The sequence below is a fragment of the Simochromis diagramma genome, unplaced genomic scaffold (assembly GCF_900408965.1).
Source record: "Simochromis diagramma unplaced genomic scaffold, fSimDia1.1 OVJJ01000773.1, whole genome shotgun sequence".
In the NCBI taxonomy this organism is placed as follows: domain Eukaryota; kingdom Metazoa; phylum Chordata; class Actinopteri; order Cichliformes; family Cichlidae; genus Simochromis; species Simochromis diagramma.
Genome location: NW_024386807.1, coordinates 414,895 through 439,283, shown reverse-complemented (window position 1 = coordinate 439,283; position 24,389 = coordinate 414,895). Strand labels below are relative to the sequence as shown.

The following is a 24,389-nucleotide window of genomic DNA, read 5'->3' as shown; positions in this document are numbered from 1 at the left end:
GCCTCGAGGGCCGGTGTCCTGCAGGTTTTAGATCTCACCCAGGGTCAACACACCTGAATCAAATGATTAGTCCATTGTCAGGCTTCTGGAGAACTTCAAGACATGCTGAGGAGTCATTTAGCCATTTAAATCAGCTGTGTTGGATCAAGGACACATCTAAAACCTGCAGGACACCGGCCCTCGAGGCCTGGAGTTCGACACCTGTACTCTAAGTTTTATTTTCTCCCTTTCTGGGTTTCCCCTTGTTGGCAGCTGTCTGACCCGATGGTGACCAATCAGTTTATACACCCTATAAACCGATCTTGAACCTTGAACATGTCAAGATGAGTGTAGGCCTAATGAAGATGGATGATAAGGTCTGGGGAAAATGCCCTGAAAAGTTATGTAAGGCAAGTGTTGAATATCATAGAGAGCACAAAATAGTGTAAACTGACACACTGATCAAAGTAAGATATGAATAATCTAGTTATATAGTTTTTAAAGAGAAAGATTTGGTCACAAATCGGGAAACAGTTGTAGCTTAAAGCTAAAATTAAGGACATTTAAAGTCAAATTTTGGAAGTTGCATAACATAAAGAGGAGTTGGTGATAATACAACGGAGTCCCAGCAGAGCTCGTGTGTGTGTGTGTGTTTGTGTGTGTGTGTGTGTGTGTGTGTGCGCGTGTGTGTGTGTGCGCGTGTGTGCGTGTTCATCTTTGTCTGTCTGTCTCTATTATTACTGCTTTACGCTCTACACCTGGTTGCTTCGTTTTGTGTTGTTCTGTTTTGGTGTTTGTAATACATTTTTTTAAAAAATGTTTAAAAAACTCTTTGGGTTTCCAAAGGATCTTTTGGAGTGGTTGAATTTTAATTAGATCTAAAAATTTGAATCTACAAATGGCTGGACAAAGTGCACAAACAATATCGATATAATAGACTCCAATTTGTTCATGGGTTAGCATGTCTTTATCCTGTCTTCCTTCTCTCACCCCAACCAATCACAGCAGATGGCCCCGCCCCTCCCTGAGCCTGGTTCTGCTGGAGGTTTCTTCCTGTTAAAAGGGAGTTTTTCCTTCCCACTGTCGCCAAAGTGCTTGTTCATAGGGGGTCATTTGATTGTTGGGTTTTCTCTCTAGATATTATTGTAGGGTCTACTGTACAATGTAAAGCACCTTGAGGTGACTGTTGTGGTGATTTGGCGCTGTGCAAATAAAATTGAATTGAAATACAAACAGTGTTTTGTGACAACTTCCTGTTATCCACTGCTTTTCCCCTGAGTTTCCCAGACATCAAACAACTGGCTCAAATCATACCTGACCTGCGAGCGAGTCCAAAGTTTGAAATGTCGGTCAAAGAGAGTTTGGCCATTCATTTGGAATGCCTCGCTTCCTGGTATTCCCAGCAGCAACAGTGATAGCGGCAGTGTCTTGCAGAAAAGACGGTGCCCTCGTCGTTGTTGTCACACCAAACCTCACAACTGTAGATTTTGCCACTCCTAGTATTGTAGCAGTTTCTCAGATGTTTTTTTTTTCTGTTTTGGCAGATAAAGGATGGCTTATTTCACCTGCATGGAGAGCTCCTCCTGATGTCTGTTCACAGCAAAATCTTTTATTTCATTGTTTTTGTTTGTTAACAACTTGAAAACTGTCAGTGTGACAACAGTAAAGAGAGCCTATAACACAATACCTTCAGCAAGTTAGAATGAATAAACGACTCATATAAATGTGCTGTGTCTCATTATGAGTGATAATCAGCACCACCTTCCCCACTTGCATGTTTCATATTCGTGTGTTTGTCTAAAAGGAGGATTTTACTCTACAAGCTCATGTCCAGCTATTCTGTGATCAGCTGCTGCTGCTGATTAGTACACTAAAGGGTGACACAGTGACGTCAGACCTGGTTTCCTGCTGATTCACAGATGTGGGAACAGCTGGCAGAGCTGCTTCATGATGACATCAACGAGTCATACAAACAGGAACAAAGATGCAACACTTTCAGAACCTCGGGAGAAAATAAGTGAAGAATTTTATTTTCGATAATTCATCGATCAGTGATTTGAAGGAGGAAAAGAACCCTGTCACGTGACTTTGTGTTTCCCTGCTAACAACATGGCTGCGGAGGATCTGCCGTCTGAGTTTGACGTGGTCATTCTGGGAACAGGTACTCCAACACCTGGTTTTAGGCTGTCTTCTAACCCGGACCATGTCGTGGCCGGGGCTCGGTCCGAAACATCCCGGGATCCCGGTGTAAACCGGACAAAACAGGGGTATGAGTAGGGATTAGCTTGCAGCTAACGGCCAATGCATTTTTAATAGCAGCGGCTAGCCGTTAACCCTCGGCCAGCGGTTAGCCCCTGGATACATACATAGACTCAGCGCCCATAAGAGATATATTTAATAAATGTCTGATCACTCATTGATCACTTTAATAGGCAGGACGGCGGCTGTTGGGCTGACGCTAACGTTAGGTGCTTTAGCTTTTATCAGGGTTAGCTCGCAGTGCCGCTAACAGAGGCTAGCACTCCTAACATCCATCTGTTTCTTATGGATAGGAAGCTAACGGCTAGGCTAAGTGATGCTAACTGTGTTTGTGTGTCAGGATGAATCAGCTGTCTGTGTGATCGAGTTATGGTATCGGAACAGAACCACTGAACCACTTTGAGTCCTAATGATCGACAGTCAATATTTAGGGTTTACTTTCATAATTATCAGTAGCAAAGTGATCACATGTTATCAATAACCTGATCGATACAGGATCAGTGCCTTCTTCTCTCCTTCTCTCCTGTCCTTCATCTGTCTCTCTTTTGTTTCCCTCATCTACTTGTTTTCATTTTTCTTTCCAAGTTCCTTGTTTCCTTTCTTCCGTTTCCTGACCTTGTTTCCTTGTCTCCTGCTCTTGTTTCTGTCCTGTCCTTGCTGTTTCTAATTGTTCCCTCTCCTCCATTCCCTGTTTTCTTTCCTTGGTTCTTGTCCCCTTGTCTCCTCTTTTTGTTTTCTCTGCTATCTTGACTTGTTGTCTCCTTGTTTCCTCTCTCCTTGTGTCCTCCTCTCATGTAACTTCTTGTCTCTTTTCCTTGTTTTTCTTCCTAATTGTGCCTCCTAGACGTCTTTTTGTCTCCTCTCCTTCTGCTCTGTCCTTATTGTTTCTCCTTGTTCATTCCCTCCTCTGGTATCTCTCCTTGTTTTGTCTCCTAGACTTTTCTCCTTGTTTCCTTTCCTGTTATTATTGATGATAGATTTTGTGTGCAGGTTGTGCTGAGGCCTGGTTTCTGTCTCCTTGTTTCCTTTCCTAGCTTTCCTTCCTTATGTCCCCTCATTCCTGTTGCCTGCTGCTGCTTATTGATTATTGATTGTGTGATCAGGTCTTGCTGAGTCGGTGGTGGCAGCCGCGTGTTCCAGAGTTGGACAGAGAGTTCTTCACGTCGACAGGTCATTACTTATTCATCAAGAACACTTACTGATTAATAATCAATGTTATCAATTACAGGTGAGGTAAAAATCAATAAGTATCTGTTGAATTTATGTATTTGTATATTGATAACTGAGGGCGTTGCTATAGAAACGCTTTCACATTACAGCAATAAAATATTTTATCAGAGATAGATCAATCAGTTAGATCAATTGATTGATGTCAGAGTGTCAGAATAAGAGCATAGAGCGATGCTTTTATTGTGGAAGTGACAGCTTCCTGTGTGTCTTTAGGCGGAGCTACTATGCAGCCAATTGGGCGAGCTTCACCTTCAACGCTCTGCTCACCTGGATACAGGAGCATCAAGTAAGCGTTGCTGATTGTCAGGTTGCTGATTTGGTGGGCGGGGCCAGATGCCCAACAGGAAGTCATCAGTGACAGTTTCCTGTGTGTTTGTAGGCAGAGTCTCTGTCAGAGGAGGTCCAGGATCGGTCGAGCTTGGTGGAAGAAGGGGAGGAGCTGATCTACCTGTCAGGCTCAGACTCCGCCTCCATCAGTAACCTGCAGGTGTTCTGCTACCTCAGGTAAACTCATGCATACCTGTAAGGTCACATCAGTCAGAGATCAGTTTATTGATTAAGGTATCAATACGTGTCAGTGAGGAAGCCGAGGAGGAGGAGGAGCCTCCAAACACCACAGAAGAAGAAGAGACGGGAGCAGCAGGTGAAGACGCTGCTAAAGAGCCATCAGAGACCGAATCAGCAGGTCTGTCTTATATTGATCCTGTATCGACTCTCTGAGCTTTGATTAGCAGGTTTTAAACCAATCAGCTCTTTCAGGTTCAAAAGAAGAAGAAACAGGTGAGGCCGCTGAGGGAGACGAGCAGGTGAGGAAGAGCAGCCCTCCCCTGACATTCACATCAATTCCTGATTGGCCGAACAATAATAACTGCATACTTCCTCCAATCACAGGCTGCTCAGGAACAGGGGGAGGAGCCAGAAGCGGATCAGCCACAGCCCTCTGCTCCTCCCAGCCAATCAGAGCCAACCAGAAAGAAAATCAGCTACACCCAGCTGGTAAAGGAAGGACGCCGGTTCAACATCGACCTGGTTTCTAAGGTAACGTGACATCAGCACAGCAAAGGACAGTCCTCTCGGCCAATCGTGTCCCTCGGTGTATCCCACTGCTTTCTGATTGGTTGTTTGACCCGAGCTCCGTGTGCTTCATCTTCATCTCCCTCCAGCTCATGTACTCTCGCGGCTCATTGGTCGACCTGCTCATCAAATCAAACGTCAGTCGCTATGCAGAGTTCAAGAATGTGACCAGGATACTGACCTATCGCCACGGCAGCGTGGAGCAGGTACGAGCTGCTCTGTCTCTGTGTGTCGGTCATGTCTGCATGAGAACAACAGAAACAACAGTCGCACTCAGACGAGTGAAATCAACACAACAAACACAGGTGTCATCACATCAGCACCTGCTCTGACAGGTCGAAACTCTTCACAAGCTGACAGGTCACAGCCTCGTACTGGAAGCTTTTTACTGTGTTGTGTGAACTACTTTCTCTATGTTTGTGTAGGAAACAAAGTAAATTTTGAGGTGAAGTAGGTCTTAAATGGTTTTGGCATCGACCTGTGAGAGTGGCAGCTGTGTCGCCTCCACGTTTGGCTCGGTGATGGTGTGGTGCCAGTGACCGGGCTTCTCTTTGCTGAGCTCAGAGGTCTGTCGTCTGTCAGAGACGGGTTTGTTCAGAGGTCTGTGAGGGTGGTCTCGGGCCTGGGCAGCTAAGTTTGCTTGCGCAGGCTGTTTTATAAGAGTCAAACCATTAAACTGCACACTGATGACAGCAGCTAACCTAGCAGGTTCTGTCGGGACTGAATTAGATAAATAATACACCTGTCTGCGCTCACCTGTCTGCGCCCACCTGTCTGCGCTCACCTGTCTGCGTTTACCTGTCTGCGCTCACCTGTCTGCGCTCACCTGTCTGCGCTCACCTGTCTGCGCTTACCTGTCTGTGGTTACCTGTCTGCATTTACCTGTCTGCGCTCACCTGTCTGCGCTCACCTGTCTGCGCTCACCTGTCTGCGCTCACCTGTCTGCGTTTACCTGTCTGTGCTCACCTGTCTGCACTCACCTGTCTGCGTTTACCTGTTTGTGCTCACCTGTCTGCGCTCACCTGTCTGCATTTACCTGTCTGCGTTTACCTGTTTGTGCTCACCTGTCTGCATTTACCTGTCTGCGCTCACCTGTCTGCGCTCACCTGTCTGCGCTCACCTGTCTGCGTTTACCTGTCTGCGTTTACCTGTCTGTGCTCACCTGTCTGCGTTTACCTGTCTGTGCTCACCTGTCTGCGTTTACCTGTTTGTGCTCACCTGTCTGCATTTACCTGTCTGTGCTCACCTGTCTGCGCTCACCTGTCTGCGTTTACCTGTTTGTGCTCACCTGTCTGCGTTTACCTGTTTGTGCTCACCTGTCTGCATTTACCTGTCTGTGCTCACCTGTCTGCGCTCACCTGTCTGCGTTTACCTGTCTGTTTTTAGGGCTGCCACAAACGATTATTTTGATAGTCGACTAGTCACTGATTATTTTTGCAATTAGTCAACTAATCAGATCATCATCCATTAGACGTACAACGTAGGGCTGCTCAATTAATCGAATTTTAATCAAATTCAAATTCAAATTCAAATTTTATTTGTCACGTACACAGTCATACACAGTACGATATGTAGTGAAATGCTTGGACAACTGCTCGTGACCTAAAGAAAACAAAAAAAAGGAAAGGCTATGAATAAGATAGGAAATAAATATGAAAAATTAAAAAGGGTAAATTTAACTAGGAAGGAATAAAATATAAATTAAGGTTAAAAATGAAATAACTGTACAACACAAATTAGAATGAAGGGTAAATTTAACTGGGAAGAATAAGATAAAATATATAAATTAAAGTTGAAAATAAAATAACTGTACAACAAAATACACAATATAGAACTATATAAGAATGTATGAAGAAATCTAAATATAAATAATATATACACAATAACAGCAGCTGTACAAGTATTAACCGGAAATGAAGAATATAGTGACCAGTGTTGTGCAAAAACAAAGTCCAGAAAGTCCAGTGTGTGTGTAAGAACTGTATGTGTGGGTCAGTACTGTGTGGTGGTGTGATTGAGAGACCGTATCGCCTGCGGGAAGAAGCTCCTCCTCAGTCTCTCTGTGTTGGTCTTCAGGGAGCGGAATCGCTTTCCTGACCTCAACAGAGAGAACAGTCCGTTGTTGGGATGGCTGAGGTCCTTCACGATCTTCCTGGCCTTGGTCCAGCACCGCCTGCTGTAGATTGAGTGCAGGTCAGGGAGCTCGGAGCGGATGGTGCGCTCAGCTGACCGCACAACCCTCTGTAGAGCTCGTCTGTCCTGCATGGTGCTGTTCCCGAACCAGGTTAAGATGTTTCCCGCCAGGATGCTCTCTATGGTGCACGAGTAAAAGTTCCTGAGCACCTTGGAGGGCAGTTGGAAGTCTCTCAAGCGTCTGAGGTGGTAGAGACGCTGTCGGGCCTTTTTCACCACGGTGTTGATGTGACAGGACCATGACAGGTCCTGCGTGATGTGAACTCCGAGGTATTTGAAGCTGTCCACTCTCTCCACTGGGCACTCGTTGATGACGGGGGTCTGGTAGTTCCTCTCCTGCTTTGTGCTGAAGTCCACTATCAGCTCCTTTGTCTTACTGACGTTTAGAAGGAGGTTGTTCCTCTGGCACCAGTTCTCCAGATTCCTAATCTCCTTCAGGTAGGCCGTCTCGTTGTTATCAGAGATCAGGCCCACCACGACGGTGTCGTCAGCAAACTTGATGATGGTGGTGGAGCTGGTAGTGGCCACACAGTCATATGTGTACAAAGAGTACAGCAGGGGGCTCAGAACACACCCCTGGGGGGCTCCAGTGCTGAGAGTGGTGGAGGCTGAGACATGTCCGCCCATCCTTACTGCCTGTGGTCTGCCAGTTAGGAAGTTGGAGATCCACTGACACATAGATGAGCTGAGTCCCAGATGCTCCAGCTTGGTGGTGAGTGTGGAGGGAATTATGGTATTAAATGCAGAGCTGTAGTCTATGAAGAGCATTTTAACATAATTCCCCCTTCTAGTGTCCAAGTGAGTGAGTGATGTGTGGAGGAGATGAGAGATGGCATCGTCTGTGGAACGATTTGGACGGTAAGCGAACTGTAGTGGGTCCAGTGTGTCTGGTAGTGAAGAAATGATGAAGTCTCTGACCAGGCGTTCAAAGCACTTCATCACTACTGAGGTGAGGGCTACAGGGCGATAGTCATTGAGAGAAGCAGGGTGGGGTTTCTTCGGGACAGGAACAATGATGGACTCTTTGAAGCATGTGGGGATCACCGACTGAGATAGAGAGATGTTGAATATCTCAGTGAACACAGGAGCTAGCTGGTATGCGCAGTCTCTTAGGATACGACCTGGGATGCCGTCTGGTCCTGCTGCTTTCCTGGTGTTCACTCTCTTGAAGGCTCTCCTTACTTCATGCTCGGAGATGACGAGCACGTTTCCGGTGCTGGCAGCATCTTCCTGTCTGCAGCCGTTAGCGCCGCTAACACTAGCATTGTTGGAGACCTTAGCTGCAGCCTCGAAGCGAGCATAGAAAGAGTTCAGCTCGTCTGCCAGAGTCACGGCCGCGTTCGTCATACCGGTTGTTGGTGCTTTATAGTCCGTTATTGTCCTTAGTCCCCGCCACAGGCTCCTAGAGTCACTCTGTTGGAGTTGTGACTCTAGTTTCCTCCCGTAGCGCTGCTTCGCCTCTTTCACCGCCCTCCGCACGTTATATGACGCGGCTTTGTACGGGTCCATGTCCCCCGTCATGAGTCCCGTGTTGTAGGCAGCGGTGCGGGATCTCAGAGCGTCGCGGATGGTTTTATCCACCCACGGCTTCTGGTTGGGAAACGTTGTGATAGTCTTTGTCTCCACGGTATCATCCGCTAGTTTCCCGATGAATCCCACAACCGCTTCCGTAAACACGTTGACGTCATCGTCGGAGCTGTTCCTGAACATGCCCCAGTCTGCGTCATCGAGTGCGTCCTGTAACGCGGCCACCGATTGGTCCGTCCAGCGCGCGACCTTCCTCTGAACCGGAACTTCCTGTTTCAGCCTTTGTTTGTATTTTGGCATGAGGAAAATGGCGGCGTGATCAGATTTGCCAAACGGGGGGCGGGATTGTGCCTTGTAGCCGTCCTTGACCGTAGTGTAGCAGTGGTCCAGTGTCCTTTCACCTCTGGTGGGGCAGGTGATGTGTTGATAAAAGTTCGGCGCTGCGCGTTTGAGGTTGGCGCTATTAAAGTCCCCCGTCACAATAAGCGCAGCGTCCCGGTGTTGTGTCTGGTGCTGTGTGAGTGCCTCATGCAGCTCGCATAAGGCGGTGACCGTGTCCGCTTGTGGTGGAATATAAACGGCACTTACAATGACCGATGTAAATTCCCGAGGTAGATAAAAAGGACGACACATGATGGACAGTAGTTCCAGATTTGGTGTGCAGGAGCGTGTGAGAGGAACAACGTTCGCACTGTTGCACCAGTTGTTGTTCACCATTAAACACACGCCGCCTCCCCTTGACTTCCCCGAGTCCCGTGTCCTGTCCATGCGGTGAACCGAGAAGAACTCGGCCGGCTGGATGGCGTGGTCCGGCACCGCTGGGTTCAGCCATGTCTCGGTGAAGCAGAGGAGATTGCAGTCCTGAATGTCTCTCTGGAACTTTATCCTGGCCCTGAGGTCGTCAAGCTTGTTCTCCAGTGACTGGACGTTGGCGAGCAGGATGCTAGGCAGAGGTGTGCGGTGTGCACGAGCTCTCAGCCTGTTCCTGACGCCGGCTCGCTTCCCTCTAGGCCGCCGCCGCTTCCCTTTGTTCTCCCTCGAGATCTCACTCGGCCAGCTCGGGTCCGGAGTTAAAAACTTCGAATTGTGAGTACATTGTATACCAATAGAAACAAGAGTGTCACTGTCATACCTAATGTACCCAATGGTGATGGTTTTGCCGATTTAGAAACGCTGAAAACTAACTTAAAAAACAAAGACAAAGAAAAAGTGGTCGGAGCAGTCGTGACGGCAGCCGACCTCACCGGCGCCATCTTTAATATTCTTTAATCTTAATCACGATTACGATCTGGGCTTTCAACGATCATTAAAAATGACTGAGCCGATTATTAGCCCCTCCCTCATGCTTTACTCTCGCGCTGCTCCATGTGGTAAATCAAGCGCACCGCTCTCCATTTCGAACACGCGTCACAACAATTAAGAGGACCCGAGGGAAGCTCGGAAAGCTAAGCAGAAGTTGTTTGGAGAGGAGAGTGACTGCTGTTGGTTGAAAAGAGAGGTAAAAAAAACTTCAGTGGTGTGGAAACATTATGGGTTCATGGAGTCAGACGTGGATCAAGTAGACACAGTGTGTAAACTTTGCTACAGTGTCGTAGCTGCACCACAGAGCAACACTGCAAAGTTCACTAAACATAGATGTTTACATTTTTCATTTATTTTTATATTGCAAACATTTGCACTATTATCAGTATTTCCACACTATTTTATATTATTTTTTAAAGTCATTATTCAATACATTGTTATTGTTAACCCTTTAAAGCCGGTCAGAGCAGCACGCTCCGTTTTGTGTAACTATTTTTAAATCCCTGTAGAACCGGAACCTGTAAGCTAGCGCAATAATTTAGGAGGAGTTGTACTTACATCTTATGCCATCAGCTTGTCCTCGGTCACGGTTTCCTTCCACATAAAGCTTTGCAAAAATTGCATAAAAAGCGCTTGCAGGAACAAAAACATAATATTCCAGAAACACGCTTTGCCGATCCGATCAGCTGCTCTTAAGACTTCCCACATTGAAAAAGACGTCAACGCGAACTATCGCATTTCCTGCCCGAAACCGGAAGTGACGTCATTTTCGCAGAAAATGTAGTTTTTTACTTGTAGGCCTTAAAAGCCTATACTAGTGTTTTTATAAGTCATGTTTGACTTTTCTGAATAGTTGCTGGGATGCTTAGAACTCAAATTGCACTGCTGGAAATAGTTTATTTTGATGCACATGCTGTTTTCTTTGCAAATTTGCATCATAGGATTGTTTTTTTGTTTTTCCTGCAGTATATAAAAATTGCTGTATCTCCAAAATAAAACTATGAAGACAATCAAAATAAATTTCCTGTTGTTGTAAACTATTTTTTGCAACTTTTTTGTATTTAAAGTTTTGAGGGATAAACCTCTTAAATTTCTCCAAGTAGAAATATATGTAAAAAAACAAACAAAACAAAAACGATTTTCAATTTTTTTGTAGTTTATTGCACTTGTTTGCAATTAATGTAGTTACTATGGACTTAATGCATACATATTATTAAAATATGGGCTATAACAGTTGTATTGATGTATAGCAACTTGAAATGCTCCCAAAAATGGCACTACAGCATGTACAAATATAAAGATAAGCTCTGGCGGACTTGGTTCTATGGTAGGTCTTAAAGGCTTAAATAAATATCGTCAAATAATCGTGACCTCAATTTCAGTGAAAATAATCGTGATTATCATTTTTGCCATAATCGAGCAGCCCTAGTACAACGTACAGCTTATTGCACCAGCAGCATCTGCTCTTATATAACTATCATTAGCTTACAGCTTTAAGTGTTTAAGGTCTGTGCTAACTAAAAATAAAGACAAGATGATAGTTTATTAAATTTTAATGAAGTTTGCAGATTGTCTCGGTTAGGGATGGGTATCGAAAACCGGTTCTTTGTTGTCCCACACGGCGCCTAAGCGGCTCAAACGCTCAAAAGTTTGGTTATACTTTACGAGAACGGATGACAACAGGGCAACTTGCAATACTTGCAAAGTAGATATTTCATTTAAGGGAGGAAACACTACGAATATGCAAAAGCATTTCCTCACAAAACACGCGATAACCTTAAATGAATGTCGTGTTTTTAATTCCGCTCCGGACTCGTGAATCTCAACCCAGCAGCAGCGGTAACGTTTGTACGTCCTCTCCCGTTAATGCGGCAGGTAAATAATCACCTAACAGTGCATATTATGTTAGCGCGATCTGCCTTATTACAAAACCTGCCATTACTGTGCGTTTAGGTGACCATGATGAGAGAGACAGAGTCTGGCTCAGATGCTGGCAGCTCTCGCTGCAGTCTGCCGGTAGCGTCTCCTTTCAGGCCAGGATAGACGAACGTCACCGAGCAGTGACTCAGTTTGTGGTCAAAGGCTTGCACCCGTTTGCCACAGGCAGGGACATTACTAGATATTCTTGTGTAATTGCTACAGAAGAATATTTATTTTATTATTTTACATTTACCATTTTTTTTTCCTGGGGACCCTGTGACCCCCCATTGAAGAGCCGTAGGCTGTGGATCTCTTAAGATCTCACTGTTGGGTTTTTAAGGCCATGTTACTCCTAAATTTCTATCTTGTTCAAGGAGAAGATATAAAACAAAGTTCTAAGCTAATCGACCTTAGTGTTCTCCTTTTTAAAAAAGAATCGATAAGAGAATTGAAAATGGAATCGGAATCGTGAAAATCTTATCAATACCCATCCCTAGTCTCAGTGGAGTTTAATAAACTCAGCTGTCTGCTCCTTGCTATCTAAAATATAACAGGACACTGGAGTAAATTCTCGAGCATCTCACACTTCTGATGATCAGCTGTCTGCTTGAGGTTTATTCAGCTGTGTAAAAACTATAACTTTAATCTCAGCCAAACCGATTTACTCAGGAACAAATAAAATACTGAAAAAAGCCAAACAATAACATTTTTAAGTTATCTAAGTGACTCATATATCATGTTTAACCTGAGTAGCGAAAGACGGCGGTGGGTTTGAAAACGATTTGCCGGGAGTCCGGTGCTCTCACGGCTCTAGTGAGCCTTGCCCCCGGCTAGCTATCGAGCTAGTGGGTAAATGGTAAATGGTAAATGGCCTGTATTTATATAGCGCTTTACTAGTCCCTAAGGACCCCAAAGCGCTTTACATATCCAGTCATCCACCCATTCACACACACATTCACACACTGGTGATGGCAAGCTACATTGTAGCCACAGCCACCCTGGGGCGCACTGACAGAGGCGAGGCTGCCGGACACTGGCGCCACCGGGCCCTCTGACCACCACCAGTAGGCAACGGGTGAAGTGTCTTGCCCAAGGACACAACGACCGAGACTGTCCAAGCCGGGGCTCGAACTGGCAACCTTCCGATTACAAGGCGAGCTCCCAACTCTTGAGCCACGATCAAGAGTCTCCGAAAACGTCGGAGTGCTTTTGAAAGTATGCGGTGTCTTGATAAACTGAGCAGATATTTGAGGTTTCCACAGCTACATTCTCGCCTGAAAATATGTTAAACGTTTATTTTGTGACCAGAAAGAATAATAAGAGTAATATTAAAACTAACTAGCTGCCGCCATTGTTGGAAACTGAGCAGGGCTCCACTATGAATTCTGGGATAGGTTGGGCCATGAAGGATACACCCGACCCATCCTTCCAATTTGTCGGCCGCATTTGTCGGACAGTCTTCGTCGTGTCGCTGCTACGTAATCGGCCTACAAATGCGGCGCAGGAGGATGCGGTTCCTGAATTTGGAAACAGCTACGATACCGGACACAGCTTCTTCTTCTTCTTCGGGGTTTAACGACAGCTGGCATCCTTGTACATGCAGTGCTGCCATCTTCTGTCTCAGTCCGTTATTACACTCTTAAATCCTGCTACTTATTCCTGCGTCTTTTGTGATCTTACAAAGCTTCAAACGATGCGTCGACTATTAAATCAGTCGTTGACGATTTTGATAGTCGACGTAATCGTGGCAGCCCTACTGTGTTTACCTGTCTGTGCTCACCTGTCTGCGCTCACCTGTCCGTCAGGTGCCCTGTAGTAGAGCAGACGTGTTTGCAAGCCGTCAGCTGTCTGTGGTTGAAAAGAGGAAGTTGATGCGTTTCCTGACTTCCTGTGTGGAGGAGACGGAGGAGCACCAAGGTGAGATGCCTCACCTGTCCACCTGCTGACATCATAAGGTCACTCTCACCAACATCAGATGATTGTGGGTAATGATGCACTTCCTCCCCATCCTCTAGCTTACAATGGTCGGCCATTTTTGGAGTTCCTTCGCGAGCAGCATCTGGGCGACAACCTGCAGCACTTCCTGCTTCACTCCATTGCCATGGTGACAGAAGACACACTCACCGAGGTGGGGCTCGCCTCCACGCGCCACTTCCTGCGCTGCCTGGGTCGCTATGGCAACACTCCCTTTCTGTTTCCTGTGTACGGACTTGGAGAGATTCCCCAGTGTTTCTGCAGGTAAGAACCAGTATTACAGTACTACTGTCAGTGAGTACTACTGTGCTCAGCTAGCAGGCTACTCTGCACCCTGAGTCGCCCAGAGCTCACCTGTTGCGAGAACTGTTCGAGTTCTGATGTATTGAGTGTGACGTGGACGTGATGAAGCCACCAGAGTGACAAACGCGGTGAGTAACAGGTTACAGGTAACCAGGTACGTCGGTCAGGTGTCCGTGGAGGATCCGTCCTGAGTCTCGGCTGTGTTCTTTATTCTTCTGCAGGAGGAGCTCTGCATGATTCACGGGTCATAATAATCTTTCTTTGTCTGATGCTGGGCCTCTGTGCAGCTGCTTTAGCCCACTTCATTCTGATTGGACAGCTTCTGGAAGCCTGCAGAGGGGCAGCAGCCAGTGCTTGGTGGTTCATGAGCTGATTTTACTTGTGTGATTATTTTAGCTTCATTAGCAGTTTTTTTCAGATGCTGAGCGGGCTCAGAGCAAAGGTCAAAGGTCATGTGACAGATGCTGTTATCACACCTACACACACACTCACACACACAGATTCCTGATTAAAGGAAAACAGAGCACTGTATGTGTGATTTGGCTCGCCATCAAATAAATGAGAACACACACACACGCTGTGATTAACACATGATGACACATTGATGTTACGTGTGTGTGTTAGCTCTGCGTGAGAAGGTCGACACAATCTCACACACACACACACACACACACACACTTACAGCTGAGTGGAGTGTGTGTGTTTAATGAGAGCCCTTTGCTCTGATTTATGGAGCAGCTGTAATTTCATTATGTTATTAATCTATGGCGGTGCTGGAGGGGGAGGGGCCAGTAATACAGACAGACAATTGGCTGAGACACCACGGTAACCACACCATCAGACATCCTGCTCCTTAATCCTTAATACTGCCTTAATAAAACTTTTATTTTGAAAGTCTCGCTGGAGGTCAGGAAGTGCGTGTGGTGTCCACATACTTGTGCACAGACAGGTCACATGTTCTCCTGCGTGCTGATTGGCTGCTTTGTTGTTGTGTGTTTCAGGATGAGTGCTGTGTTTGGAGGGATCTACTGCCTGAGACACTCGGTCAGCTGCCTGATCGTGGACAAGGACTCCAACAGGTACACCTGCCGTACCTGCAGTACTGTAGTACTGTCGGTGCTCTGTATAATTCTGTAGTACTGGTACTGCTCTCTGTAGTACCTCAGCCAGCACGTACTTGGCTCGACTTGGTTTTAAGTGTTTTGCCTAAGATAGCTGATAGTACTGGTACTGGGTACTTTATTAGTACCTACTCAGCTGGGGGTCCGAGTGAGGTGAGTCAAGCTGACAGTGTGATGTCATCAGACTGTGAGTGATGTCACTGGATGGGTCACAAGAGCAACTCCATCACTAGAATCAAACCTCTGAGTAGAGCGCAGTAGAGTAGACTGTGACTGACAGGTGAGAGGTCTCAGACTCAGCTTCCTGTCGGGCTGGCGTTTGGCCTTCGCTTCCTCCCCTCTGTTCTCTGCTCTGTTTAAAGTCTCGCTCATCGTTAACCAGCGCCGTGTCATGCTGGTCATACAAACAGCACTTCCTGTGGCATTTCAAATTAAATGTTTGTGATTGGATGTTTCAGGAGAAACGTTTGTTTCTTATACTTCACAGTTTTTCAAATCTAACGTTGACAGAGAGAAAAACCAGAGTTAGAAAATCAAACATGGAGGTGAGGAAATATGTGTTTACATCAACCCCACATCCCTGTCCTCTGACTGTCTCCATGGTAACACAGACACACACACACGTGCATCATGCTAAACTGCAGGGTGTGTTCGTTTGGTTTGGCCACGCCCCCGAGCGTTTCTGGAGCTTTTAATTGGCTGCTGCTGTGAATCACTTCCTGCTTAGTTATTATCATTTGTGTTTAACCTTTAACTTAATTAAAGGCTGAACAAACAGCACTGATCACACAGGCTGCCACGGCAACCACTCTGTCTGTGTGTGTGTGTGTGTGTGTGTGTGAGAGAGAGAGAGAGAGAGAGAGGAACCTTCCTGTGCTGAGCTGTGATTGGACGATAATTTATGATCAGTAAAATATTCAATTTATGGAGAGGAAATGAACATCATAATTTAACCTCTGAGGCTCTTCATCAGCCCGCGGCTGCCTCCCCCTCCCCCTCCTCCTCTCCCTCCTCCCCCTCCTCTCTGATAGATGACTCCTCTCTGCACGCCTCCCTCTCTCTCTCTCTCTGTCAGTGTCTCTCTATCATTGTTTGCAGCCTCATCAGTTTTCTGATTAAATGATTGATTGACAGGCAGGTTTGTATATGGAAGGTTACACATGCACACACGCACACACACACGCACACGCACACGCATAGACACGGCCTGTTAGCCTGTTAGCATCCCTCCTGGTAAATTAAAGTTATAAATCACAGGCGGCAGTAATCAGATTACTCTGGGTCAGCTGCTGGTTTCCTGTGTTTGTACTGAACCACAGACGACTGTATGAAGCTAAAATCAGACAGATTGTCGGTGGACTGTTTGTTCTGATGTTCGCATCATTTCCTGCAGTGATGACGGAGCTCGTTTTTATTCTGCACTGGTTCAAATGTAACCAGTCAGTCGCTCGACTGTGTTTAGCTGAAAACCTTAAATGAGACAGATTCTTAATGGAGTTCTGTGTAGCTGGTGTTTCATGGTGTCCTCCTGGGAGCTTCAGTTTGATCAGTTTGTTGATGAGAAAACGTCAGAGACGTTTCAGTTACAGCTGGAAACAGGTCGTTGTGACTGATGATCCGTCTGGTTGTTGTTCGTTACTGAGACTGTGGAGTAAAAATGCTAACGCAGCTAAAAGGCGCTCTGACTGTGTATGTGTGTGTGCAGGTTATGGATGAGGCCCGTGTGCATCATTATTCGCAGTAATCGGGTGGAGCTGTGTGGAGGCGGCCTTGAGAGGCTGCAGAGTGGAGCAGGTCGATCCATCATGGTCGCCCTGAGCCCGGCGCTCATTATGACTGTGGTTATCATCAGTGTTTTAATAAAGCGGGCTGAGCGGGTCACTGCGCGTCTCGAGGACGACTCAGAGTTCTTAAAGTCTCAAACTTCATAAAGCAGTTCAACATTTATCTGCTGCCTCAGACTCACAGTCCGAGGTGGTTACAGCTCATACTTATTTATCTAGTAAGCGGTTCAGCTCCTGCGTCAGGTGATGATGTCATAGCGTCATCATTGAGCTGGTCTGTTATGAACCCACGAAACATGATGCTGTAAACATGTTTAATCTAACACCGACTCACTTCCTGCTTCCTGTTTCAGTTCAAAGGTCAGTGTCAGGATTAAAGTCAGCCAGTGGTTGGTGTATAAAGTCATGTGACCCTCGTCAGGACCAGGTGCTCGGTGGTCTGATCGGTGACGTCGCGGCATCTCTGCTGTTGTTTCAGGTGTAAGGCGGTGATTGACAGCCGAGGACAGCGAATCAGCTGCAGCCACTTTGTGGTGGAGGACGGCTTTGTGGGGGCAGACCGGCAGGTGACCACGCCCACCAGGTCAGTATCAACCAATCACTGATTTCTGATTGTTGATGAGATCTAATGTATCTAAATGTGTCTGTGTGTGTCTCTGTGTGCGTGTGTGTGTGTGTGTGTGTCTCTGTGTGCGTGCGTGTGTGTGTGTGTGTGTCTGTGTGCGTGCGTGTGTGTGTGTCTCTGTGTGTGTGCGTGTGTGTGTGTGTGTGTCTGTGTGTGTGCGTGCGTGTGTGTGTGTCTCTGTGTGCGTGCGTGTGTGTGTGTCTGTGTGTGCGTGTGTGTGTGTGTCTCTGTGTGCGTGTGTGTGTGTGTGTGTGTCTGTGTGTGTGCGTGCGTGTGTGTGTGTCTCTGTGTGCGTGCGTGTGTGTGTGTCTCTGTGTGTGTGCGTGTGTGTGTGTCTGTGTGTCTCTGTGTGCGTGCGTGTGTGTGTGCGTGTGTGTGTGTCTGTGTGTGCGTGTGTGTCTGTGTGTGTCTCTGTGTGTGTGTGTGTCTCTGTGTGTGTGTGTCTCTGTGTGTGTGCGTGCGTGTGTGTCTCTGTGTGTGCATGCGTGTGTGCGTGCGTGTGTGTGTCTCTGTGTGTGCATGTGTGTGTGCATGTGTGTGTGTGCGTGCATGTGTGTGTGTGCGTGCGTGTGTGTCTCTGTGTGCGTGCGTGTGTGTGTCTCTGTGTATGCGTGTGTGTGTCTGTGTGTGTGTGTCTCTGTGTGCGTGCGTGTGTGTGTGTCTGTGTGTGTGTGTCTCTGTGTGTGCGTGCGTGTGTGTGTGTCTGTGTGTGTGTGTCTCTGTGTGTGCGTGCGTGTATCTGTGTGTGTGTGTCTCTGTGTGTGCGTGCGTGTGTGTCTCTGTGTGTGTGTCTCTGTGTGTGCGTGCGTGTGTGTGTGTGTCTGTGTGTGTGTGTCTCTCTGTGTGCGTGCGTGTGTGTGTGTCTGTGTGTGTGTGTCTCTGTGTGCGTGCGTGTGTGTGTGTCTGTGTGTGTGTGTCTCTGTGTGTGCGTGCGTGTGTGTGTGTGTCTGTGTGTGTGTGTCTCTGTGTGTGCGTGCTGTTGTGTGTGTCTGGTGTTGTGTGTCCTCTGTGTGTGCGTGGTGTGGTGTGTCTCTGTGTGGTGTGTCTCTGTGTGCGTGTGTGTGTGTGTCTGTGTGTGTGTGTCTCTGTGTGCGTGCGTGTGTGTGTCTCTGTGTGTGTGTGTCTCTGTGTGTGCGGGGTCTGTGTCTGTGTGTGTGTGTCTCTGTGTGCGTGCAGGTTGCTGAGCAGAGCCGTCCTGATCACCGACGCCTCCGTCCTGCCCGGCGACTCGGAGCAGCAGGTTCGTCTGATCAGCACTGAACAAACATCAAAGCGAAGCAGCACCTGGTGTCACCTCCACGCTCACAGGGGGTGGAGTCTGTGCAGCGTTCAGATGACATCGTCAGCCTGTAGAGTGATGTAATCACTGATGCGCTGCTGGAGGAACGCTGATTATTGTCTGACCCTCTCTGCACGCGCTCAGACCCGCCCTCTGCTCTCTGCAGGTGTCTCTGGTCACGGTTCCTCCGACAGACGGACGCCCGGCGGTGAACATGGTGGAGCTGAGCCCGTCCACCATGACCTGCATACCTGGGACCTGTGAGTTCACCTGTTGTGTGTCAGTGTGAGGAGATCTGCTGTAAAACGTTCTGATGTTTCAGGTTATCGTCGTTTACCAACCTGAGGCGGCTCGCTACATCGTCGCGTCCTCAGCGTGCCGCCCTGGTCGCAGCTTCCTGTTTGTGTAACTCCCAGAACATAAAACACAAACTCTCGGGTCGTCCTCAGCCTCGCGTCAGCAGGTCGTCTTCCTCTGACTCCGCCTGTACCAACATGGATTATTATGTTAAACCCTGACACTTTACCCAGAATGCACTCTGTGAAGCTGTGACTGTGATGCTCACAGCTGGATGCAGAGACCAGGCTCAGTGCTCAGAAACTGATCTGGGTTCAGTTTTAACAGAGGTTAGGCTGATTCTCAGGTGCAGCTGTGCTGGACCGATGAAGGTCAATCAGCCAATCGCAGCAGGTGGGAGCATGTAGCCCTGCTGCAGCTCAAACTGAGCTTCAGAGGAAGCAGGAAGCAGCGTTTCTCTGAGTTTATAGAGGAACCCTTACTGAGGGCAAAGGACAGTGGACCGATTGCTTTGAGCTGATTGGGAGGAAACAGGAAGTCACGTAACCCCTCGTTAGGAGCCGGGTCAGCTGAAGCAGACAAGGCCCAGCAGCGGCCGACCACAGCGGCCCTCCCGTCCCAGGAACAGGAAACAGCTGCAGCTCCCAGAGAGCAGAAGATAGAGGAGCGACTCCTGCTGCGCTCAGACGGCCGCCTCAGAGCGAGGAGGAGACGCTCTGCTTCCTGCTTCGGCATGAAGAGTGAGGATGATGATGCTGACGTCCTTCAGCGTCCTTGAAGAGAAACGGCTGAATCCTGCACAGAAACACTGATTAATGACCATCAGCACAGACACACACAGCAGGAGTGTGTGTGTGTGTGTGACTGTGTGTGTGTGTGAGAGACTGTGTGTGTGTGTGTGTGTGTGTGTGTGTGTGTGTGTGTGTGTGTGTGTGTGTGTGTTCCGCCTGTCAAAGCTTCTTCTTCTTCTTCTTGTGCTGATGCTGCACTGTGATTGGTTACTGAGTCAGTGGGCTTGAACGCTTTAAAACAAAACACCATCGATCTAAAGACGCCGTCGCCTCCGTGTTTATTTTCCCCGAGGAGCCAGAGAAACGATCTGTGAGGCCCCAGTGAAACAACCAATCACCTGTGAGCAGATTCGGTTACCGCGGTGATAATGAGCTCTTAGACTGAAGGTCAGAATAAACCTGCTTCAAGACACAGAAACAAACGACACCTCTGTCTGCACGAGCATCCTGATCTCAGTTTCACCTGACAGACACACACCTGAGGGTCACACCTGAGGGTCACACCTGTCCCCAGGTGTCAGGTTTCTGTCAGCGATCCTTCAGTGTTTCACGGTCTCTCTGATGATGTCTGACTTTGTTGTATCCTTGTTAAAAGGAGCTTTTACTCGAGTACTTTCAGTGGGGGTCACGTGACTCAGAAGACTTTAACCCATGTTTTTTCTGTCTGTTTAGATCTGGTCCACCTCACCTGTCAGTCGGTTGGCTCCGCCTACGAAGACCTGTCACCAGTGGTAACCAGGATGTTCTGCACGGCAGAGTGTCAAGACCAAGGTAACACACACACACACACACACACACAGAGCCTGGGTGAACTCAGACCAGTCAGCTGCACTCAGAGGCTGCTGGTTGGTTCCCAGTAAAACGAGTCAGACTTTATTGTAACTCTGGTTACAATAAAAACACTCAACTATTTATTTTAATACAGTTTCAGATCTTTGAACGTCACAGAAAATCTGTTTAAATACCACGAGGACAGAAAAGTTACGCTTTACTTTGAAAATCCGAACTTCTAAAAACCCCAAACAGCACGCTTTTGGTGTTTGTGGTGTTTGTAGTGTTTGTAGTGTTTCTCACTGCTGTTTTCTGCTGTTTGGGTAAAATTCGCCGATTTTTGAATGGAGTTTGGTCCAGATTGACGTCACGTTTTCAGACATATTATGAGTAAAAGCTGAATTCTCCTGGTCGGTGCAGAGCGACCGTTAACCCTTTCATCACTGCAGTCATGTGACCTGATACTGCACAGATGTGAACGCTCAGTGAGTCTTTGTGTCCTGATAACTTTGTCTCCTCCCTGACCTCCTCCTCTTCTTCTTGTTCTTCTCTTCAATTCATTCATCACCTTCTTCTTCTGTGGTTTTAATTATAAGCAGAACACAGTAGCAGTGAGGATGGATGGATGCAGGTACAGAGAGATTCATCACAGCTGATGAGGGAGGTGGAGGGAAGCACCTCCGTCATGTTCCTGTTAAACTTCCTGCTTCATTTACATCTTTTATTCGATTAAGTTTTGATTTATTGTAAAGCCTCATCACGCCGTCTCTGACACTGGACCAACGTTAGAGGCATGAACACATTAAATTAGAGTTGCTGGTCCAGGATCGGATGGTGTACTGTCTACATCAGGGGTGGGCGACTGCAGGCCTCGAGGGCCGGTGTCCTGCAGGGTTTAGATGTGTCCATGATCCATCACAGCTGATTTAAGGGGCTAAATGACTCCTCAGCATTTCTTGAAGTTCTCCAGAGGCCTGGTAATGAACTAACCATGTGATTCAGGTGTGTTGACCCAGGGTGCGATCTAAAGCCTGCAGGCCCTCGAGGCGTGGAGCTGCCCACCCCTGGTCTACATTATAACATTTCATTTCCTTTGAAAACATCCCGACTCGTGTTCTTCTGCTGTGACACATTAGTGAAACGTGCTGTGGCGGCGTTTTTTTCTTCTATGATCTGAACTTTTTCATCTAATTATGTCCGTCTGCAGAAAACCGTCCAGCTGTCCTTTGGTGTCTGTACTTCAACATGGCCGACGGTTCCGGGGTGGAGCCTGAAGGTCACGACCTCCCGTCTAACGTGTACGTGTGCTCCGGCCCAGATGGCGCTCTGGGACACGAACACGCCATCAAACAGGTGAGATGTACCTTTCAGGCCGTGGTCCTCCTTCAGGTCGTGTTTGATGAATAAAAGTTTCTCTTTGTTCACGCAGCTGTGTGTCGGGGGAGGGGCAAACACGCACACACGCCTGCTTGCTAGATTATCAGCTAGCTAGCTTCCAGAGACGCATATATAAATACAGGGTTAGCTGTGTATCAGGCTGTAAGCATGTTCATTTTAACATGGGAGTCTGTGGGATTGACTCGGTGCTGCCCCCGCTGGAACGTTAGAGGAACTGCAGGCGCTTCCTGTAATGTTTGCGTGTGATTCTTTGTTTTCAGGCTGAGTCGATTTTCCTGAAGATTCTCCCCGAGGAGGAGTTCTGTCCTCCTGCTCCAAACCCCGAGGACATCATCTACGATGGGGAGAACACCTCCCCCACCTCCACAGGAGAGGAGGAGGGGTTAACAGCAGCAGGGGGGGAGGGGGAGGAGAAACAGCAGGAGCAGCAGGAGGAGGAGACGAGCCTTCAGCCTGAGGAGTAACCTGTAGATATAAAGTGTAAAGACCTCCTGCAGTGCATTGTGGGTAAAAGTTGCCTTTTTTATTTTTCTATGATTTCTGCTGTTTTTCTGTTTTATTTAAAAACTCATTAAAGCCTCAACATGAAGACACGCCTCTGGCTCTGATTGGCTGTCACACACAGGGTCACACAGGATGTCTCTGCCAAAGGCTTCACTCAAGCAGCGAAGCCACGCCCCCACACAGACTGAAGCCGAGCACACCTGAAACAGGAAGTTTACCTGGCAGCTGCAGCTGTGATCAGACTCAGCTGTTGTTGTTGTTTACTGTAACAGCTGTTTGTTTGTAAACAGGCCTCTGTGAAGCCTTCCAGATGTTTCTGCTCATGTTAATAAGCTCCTCTGTCAAGTCAGCCGGCGTCCCCTAATAAATCGTTTGTACCACATGATGGCGCCTCATGTTGACCTGTCATTATGAACACGATCATAAAAGCTACTCAACAAGGTGAGCTGCAGCTTCAGGGCTCTGATTGGACATTGGTCTGAAGGACTGTTTCCTGGATGACCGATCAACACAATTCAATTTTATTTATATAGCGCCAAATCACAACAAAAGTCGCCTCAAGGCGCTTCATAGATACAGAGAAAAACCCAACAATCATATGACCCCCTATGAGCAAGCACTTTGGCGACAGTGGGAAGGAAAAACTCCCTTTTAACAGGAAGAAACCTCCGGCAGAACCAGGCTCAAGGAGGGGCGGGGCCATCTGCTGTGATTGGTTGGGGTGAGAGAAGGAAGACAGGATAAAGACATGCTGTGGAAGAGAGACAGAGGTTAATAACAGATATGATTCAATGCAGAGAGGTCTGTTAACACATAGTGAGTGAGAAAGGTGACTGGAAAGGAAAAACTCAATGCATCATGGGAATCCCCGGCAGCCTACGTCTATTGCAGCATAACTAAGGGAGGATTCAGGGTCACCTGGTCCAGCCCTAACTATATGCTTTAGCAAAAAGGAAAGTTTGAAGCCTAATCTTGAAAGTAGAGATAGTGTCTGTCTCCTGAATCCAAACTGGAAGCTGGTTCCACAGAAGAGGGGCCTGAAAACTGAAGGCTCTGCCTCCCATTCTACTTTTAAATACTCTAGGAACAACAAGTAGGCCTGCAGAGCGAGAGCGAAGTGCTCTAACAGGGTGATATGGTACTACAAGGTCATTAAGATAAGATGGGGCCTGATTATTTAAGACCTTGTATGTGAGGAGCAGGATTTTGAATTCTGGATTTAACAGGAAGCCAATACAGGAGAAATCTGCTCTCTTTCTAGTCCCTGTCAGGACTCTTGCTGCAGCATTTTGGCTTTTCAGGGAGTTTTTAGGACTTCCTGATAATAATGAATTATAGTCGTCCAGCCTGGAAGTAATAAATGCATGAACTAGTTTTTCAGCGTCACTCTGAGACAGGATATTTCTAACTTTAGGGATGTTGCACAAATGGACACAGAGTAAATGTTCCCACGTTTAACAGCTCTGAGACATTTTATTTTGAAACTTTAGACATACAGGAAGTGTGACCAGCCTAAGGAAAAACTGTAGTGTTATTAAAACTTGATGGAAGTCTAAAGTGTGTTGCTTATGAAATCCATGAAGTGCTACAGAGAAAATTACATTTTATTTATGTAATTAACACATTTTGAACTCTTAAAGAAATATAACAAAAAGAAAGCTGAACTAAAATGATCCAGCAAACAAAAACTGTTATATCTCCTTTGGGCTTTTGGAGCCTAACTTTTAAAAATAACTGAAAAAAAGCACTATGCTGCTAAAAAATGAAAAATAGATACTTGCAAAATTCTGCCTAAATATGTATTTACCTGGTTAATGTGTGTGGCGGGGCGTGGTCTGCAGCGCCACTGCAGGGGAGGCGGATGCACCAGAGCAGCACCCGCAATCACGCCTCGCCGCCTAAACGTCTGTGCCATATATGCTGTTGTGTTGGTCTGTGAGCTGCAAAGCTACAGCCAGCTGTGTGCGCACAGCAACCGTGTGTGTAAAGTGGTCAATAAAGAGAAGCTGTAAAGTTTCATGCAAACATCGTCGGGTCTGCCATGATATGTTTACAACG

At 47.1% G+C, this 24,389-nt stretch overlaps 1 protein-coding gene and 1 long non-coding RNA gene across 4 annotated transcripts; one reads left to right on the top strand and one right to left on the bottom strand.

The window, feature by feature from the left end:
* Positions 1-1,864: 1,864 nt before the first annotated feature.
* Positions 1,865-22,716, top strand: chm (CHM Rab escort protein). 2 transcript variants are annotated; one of them, XM_040027104.1, is made up of 18 exons: positions 1,865-2,140; positions 3,342-3,408; positions 3,682-3,754; positions 3,848-3,972; positions 4,047-4,153; positions 4,228-4,274; positions 4,360-4,506; positions 4,632-4,748; positions 13,290-13,401; positions 13,500-13,722; positions 14,763-14,840; positions 17,145-17,249; positions 18,468-18,531; positions 18,737-18,830; positions 20,331-20,429; positions 21,637-21,782; positions 22,088-22,330; positions 22,453-22,716. In XM_040027104.1, exons 1-17 carry the CDS (start codon positions 2,089-2,091, stop codon positions 22,289-22,291), a joined length of 1,860 nt encoding a protein of 619 aa, XP_039883038.1. In that variant the 5' UTR covers positions 1,865-2,088; the 3' UTR covers positions 22,292-22,330; positions 22,453-22,716. The 2 variants fall into 2 exon arrangements, with proteins under 2 accessions (XP_039883038.1, XP_039883037.1); XM_040027103.1 differs by having other exon boundaries at positions 22,088-22,716.
* Positions 5,222-6,026, bottom strand: LOC120730656. 2 transcript variants are annotated; one of them, XR_005695165.1, is made up of 4 exons: positions 5,901-6,026; positions 5,677-5,858; positions 5,579-5,634; positions 5,222-5,354 (listed from the first exon to the last, which is right to left on the bottom strand). It is a non-coding gene; the product is annotated as an uncharacterized LOC120730656 (long non-coding RNA). The 2 variants fall into 2 exon arrangements; XR_005695166.1 differs by lacking the exon at positions 5,222-5,354 and adding an exon at positions 5,386-5,508.
* Positions 22,717-24,389: the final 1,673 nt, after the last annotated feature.

Coding starts and splice junctions, on each gene's coding strand:
- chm (XM_040027104.1), top strand. CDS start 2,089: ATGGCTGCGGAGGATCTGCCGTCTGAGTTTGACGTGGTCATTCTGGGA. Junction 3,755..3,847: donor CCTGGATACAGGAGCATCAA/GTAAGCGTTGCT, acceptor GTGTGTTTGTAG/GCAGAGTCTCTGTCAGAGGA. Junction 18,532..18,736: donor CCGGCGACTCGGAGCAGCAG/GTTCGTCTGATC, acceptor TGCTCTCTGCAG/GTGTCTCTGGTCACGGTTCC.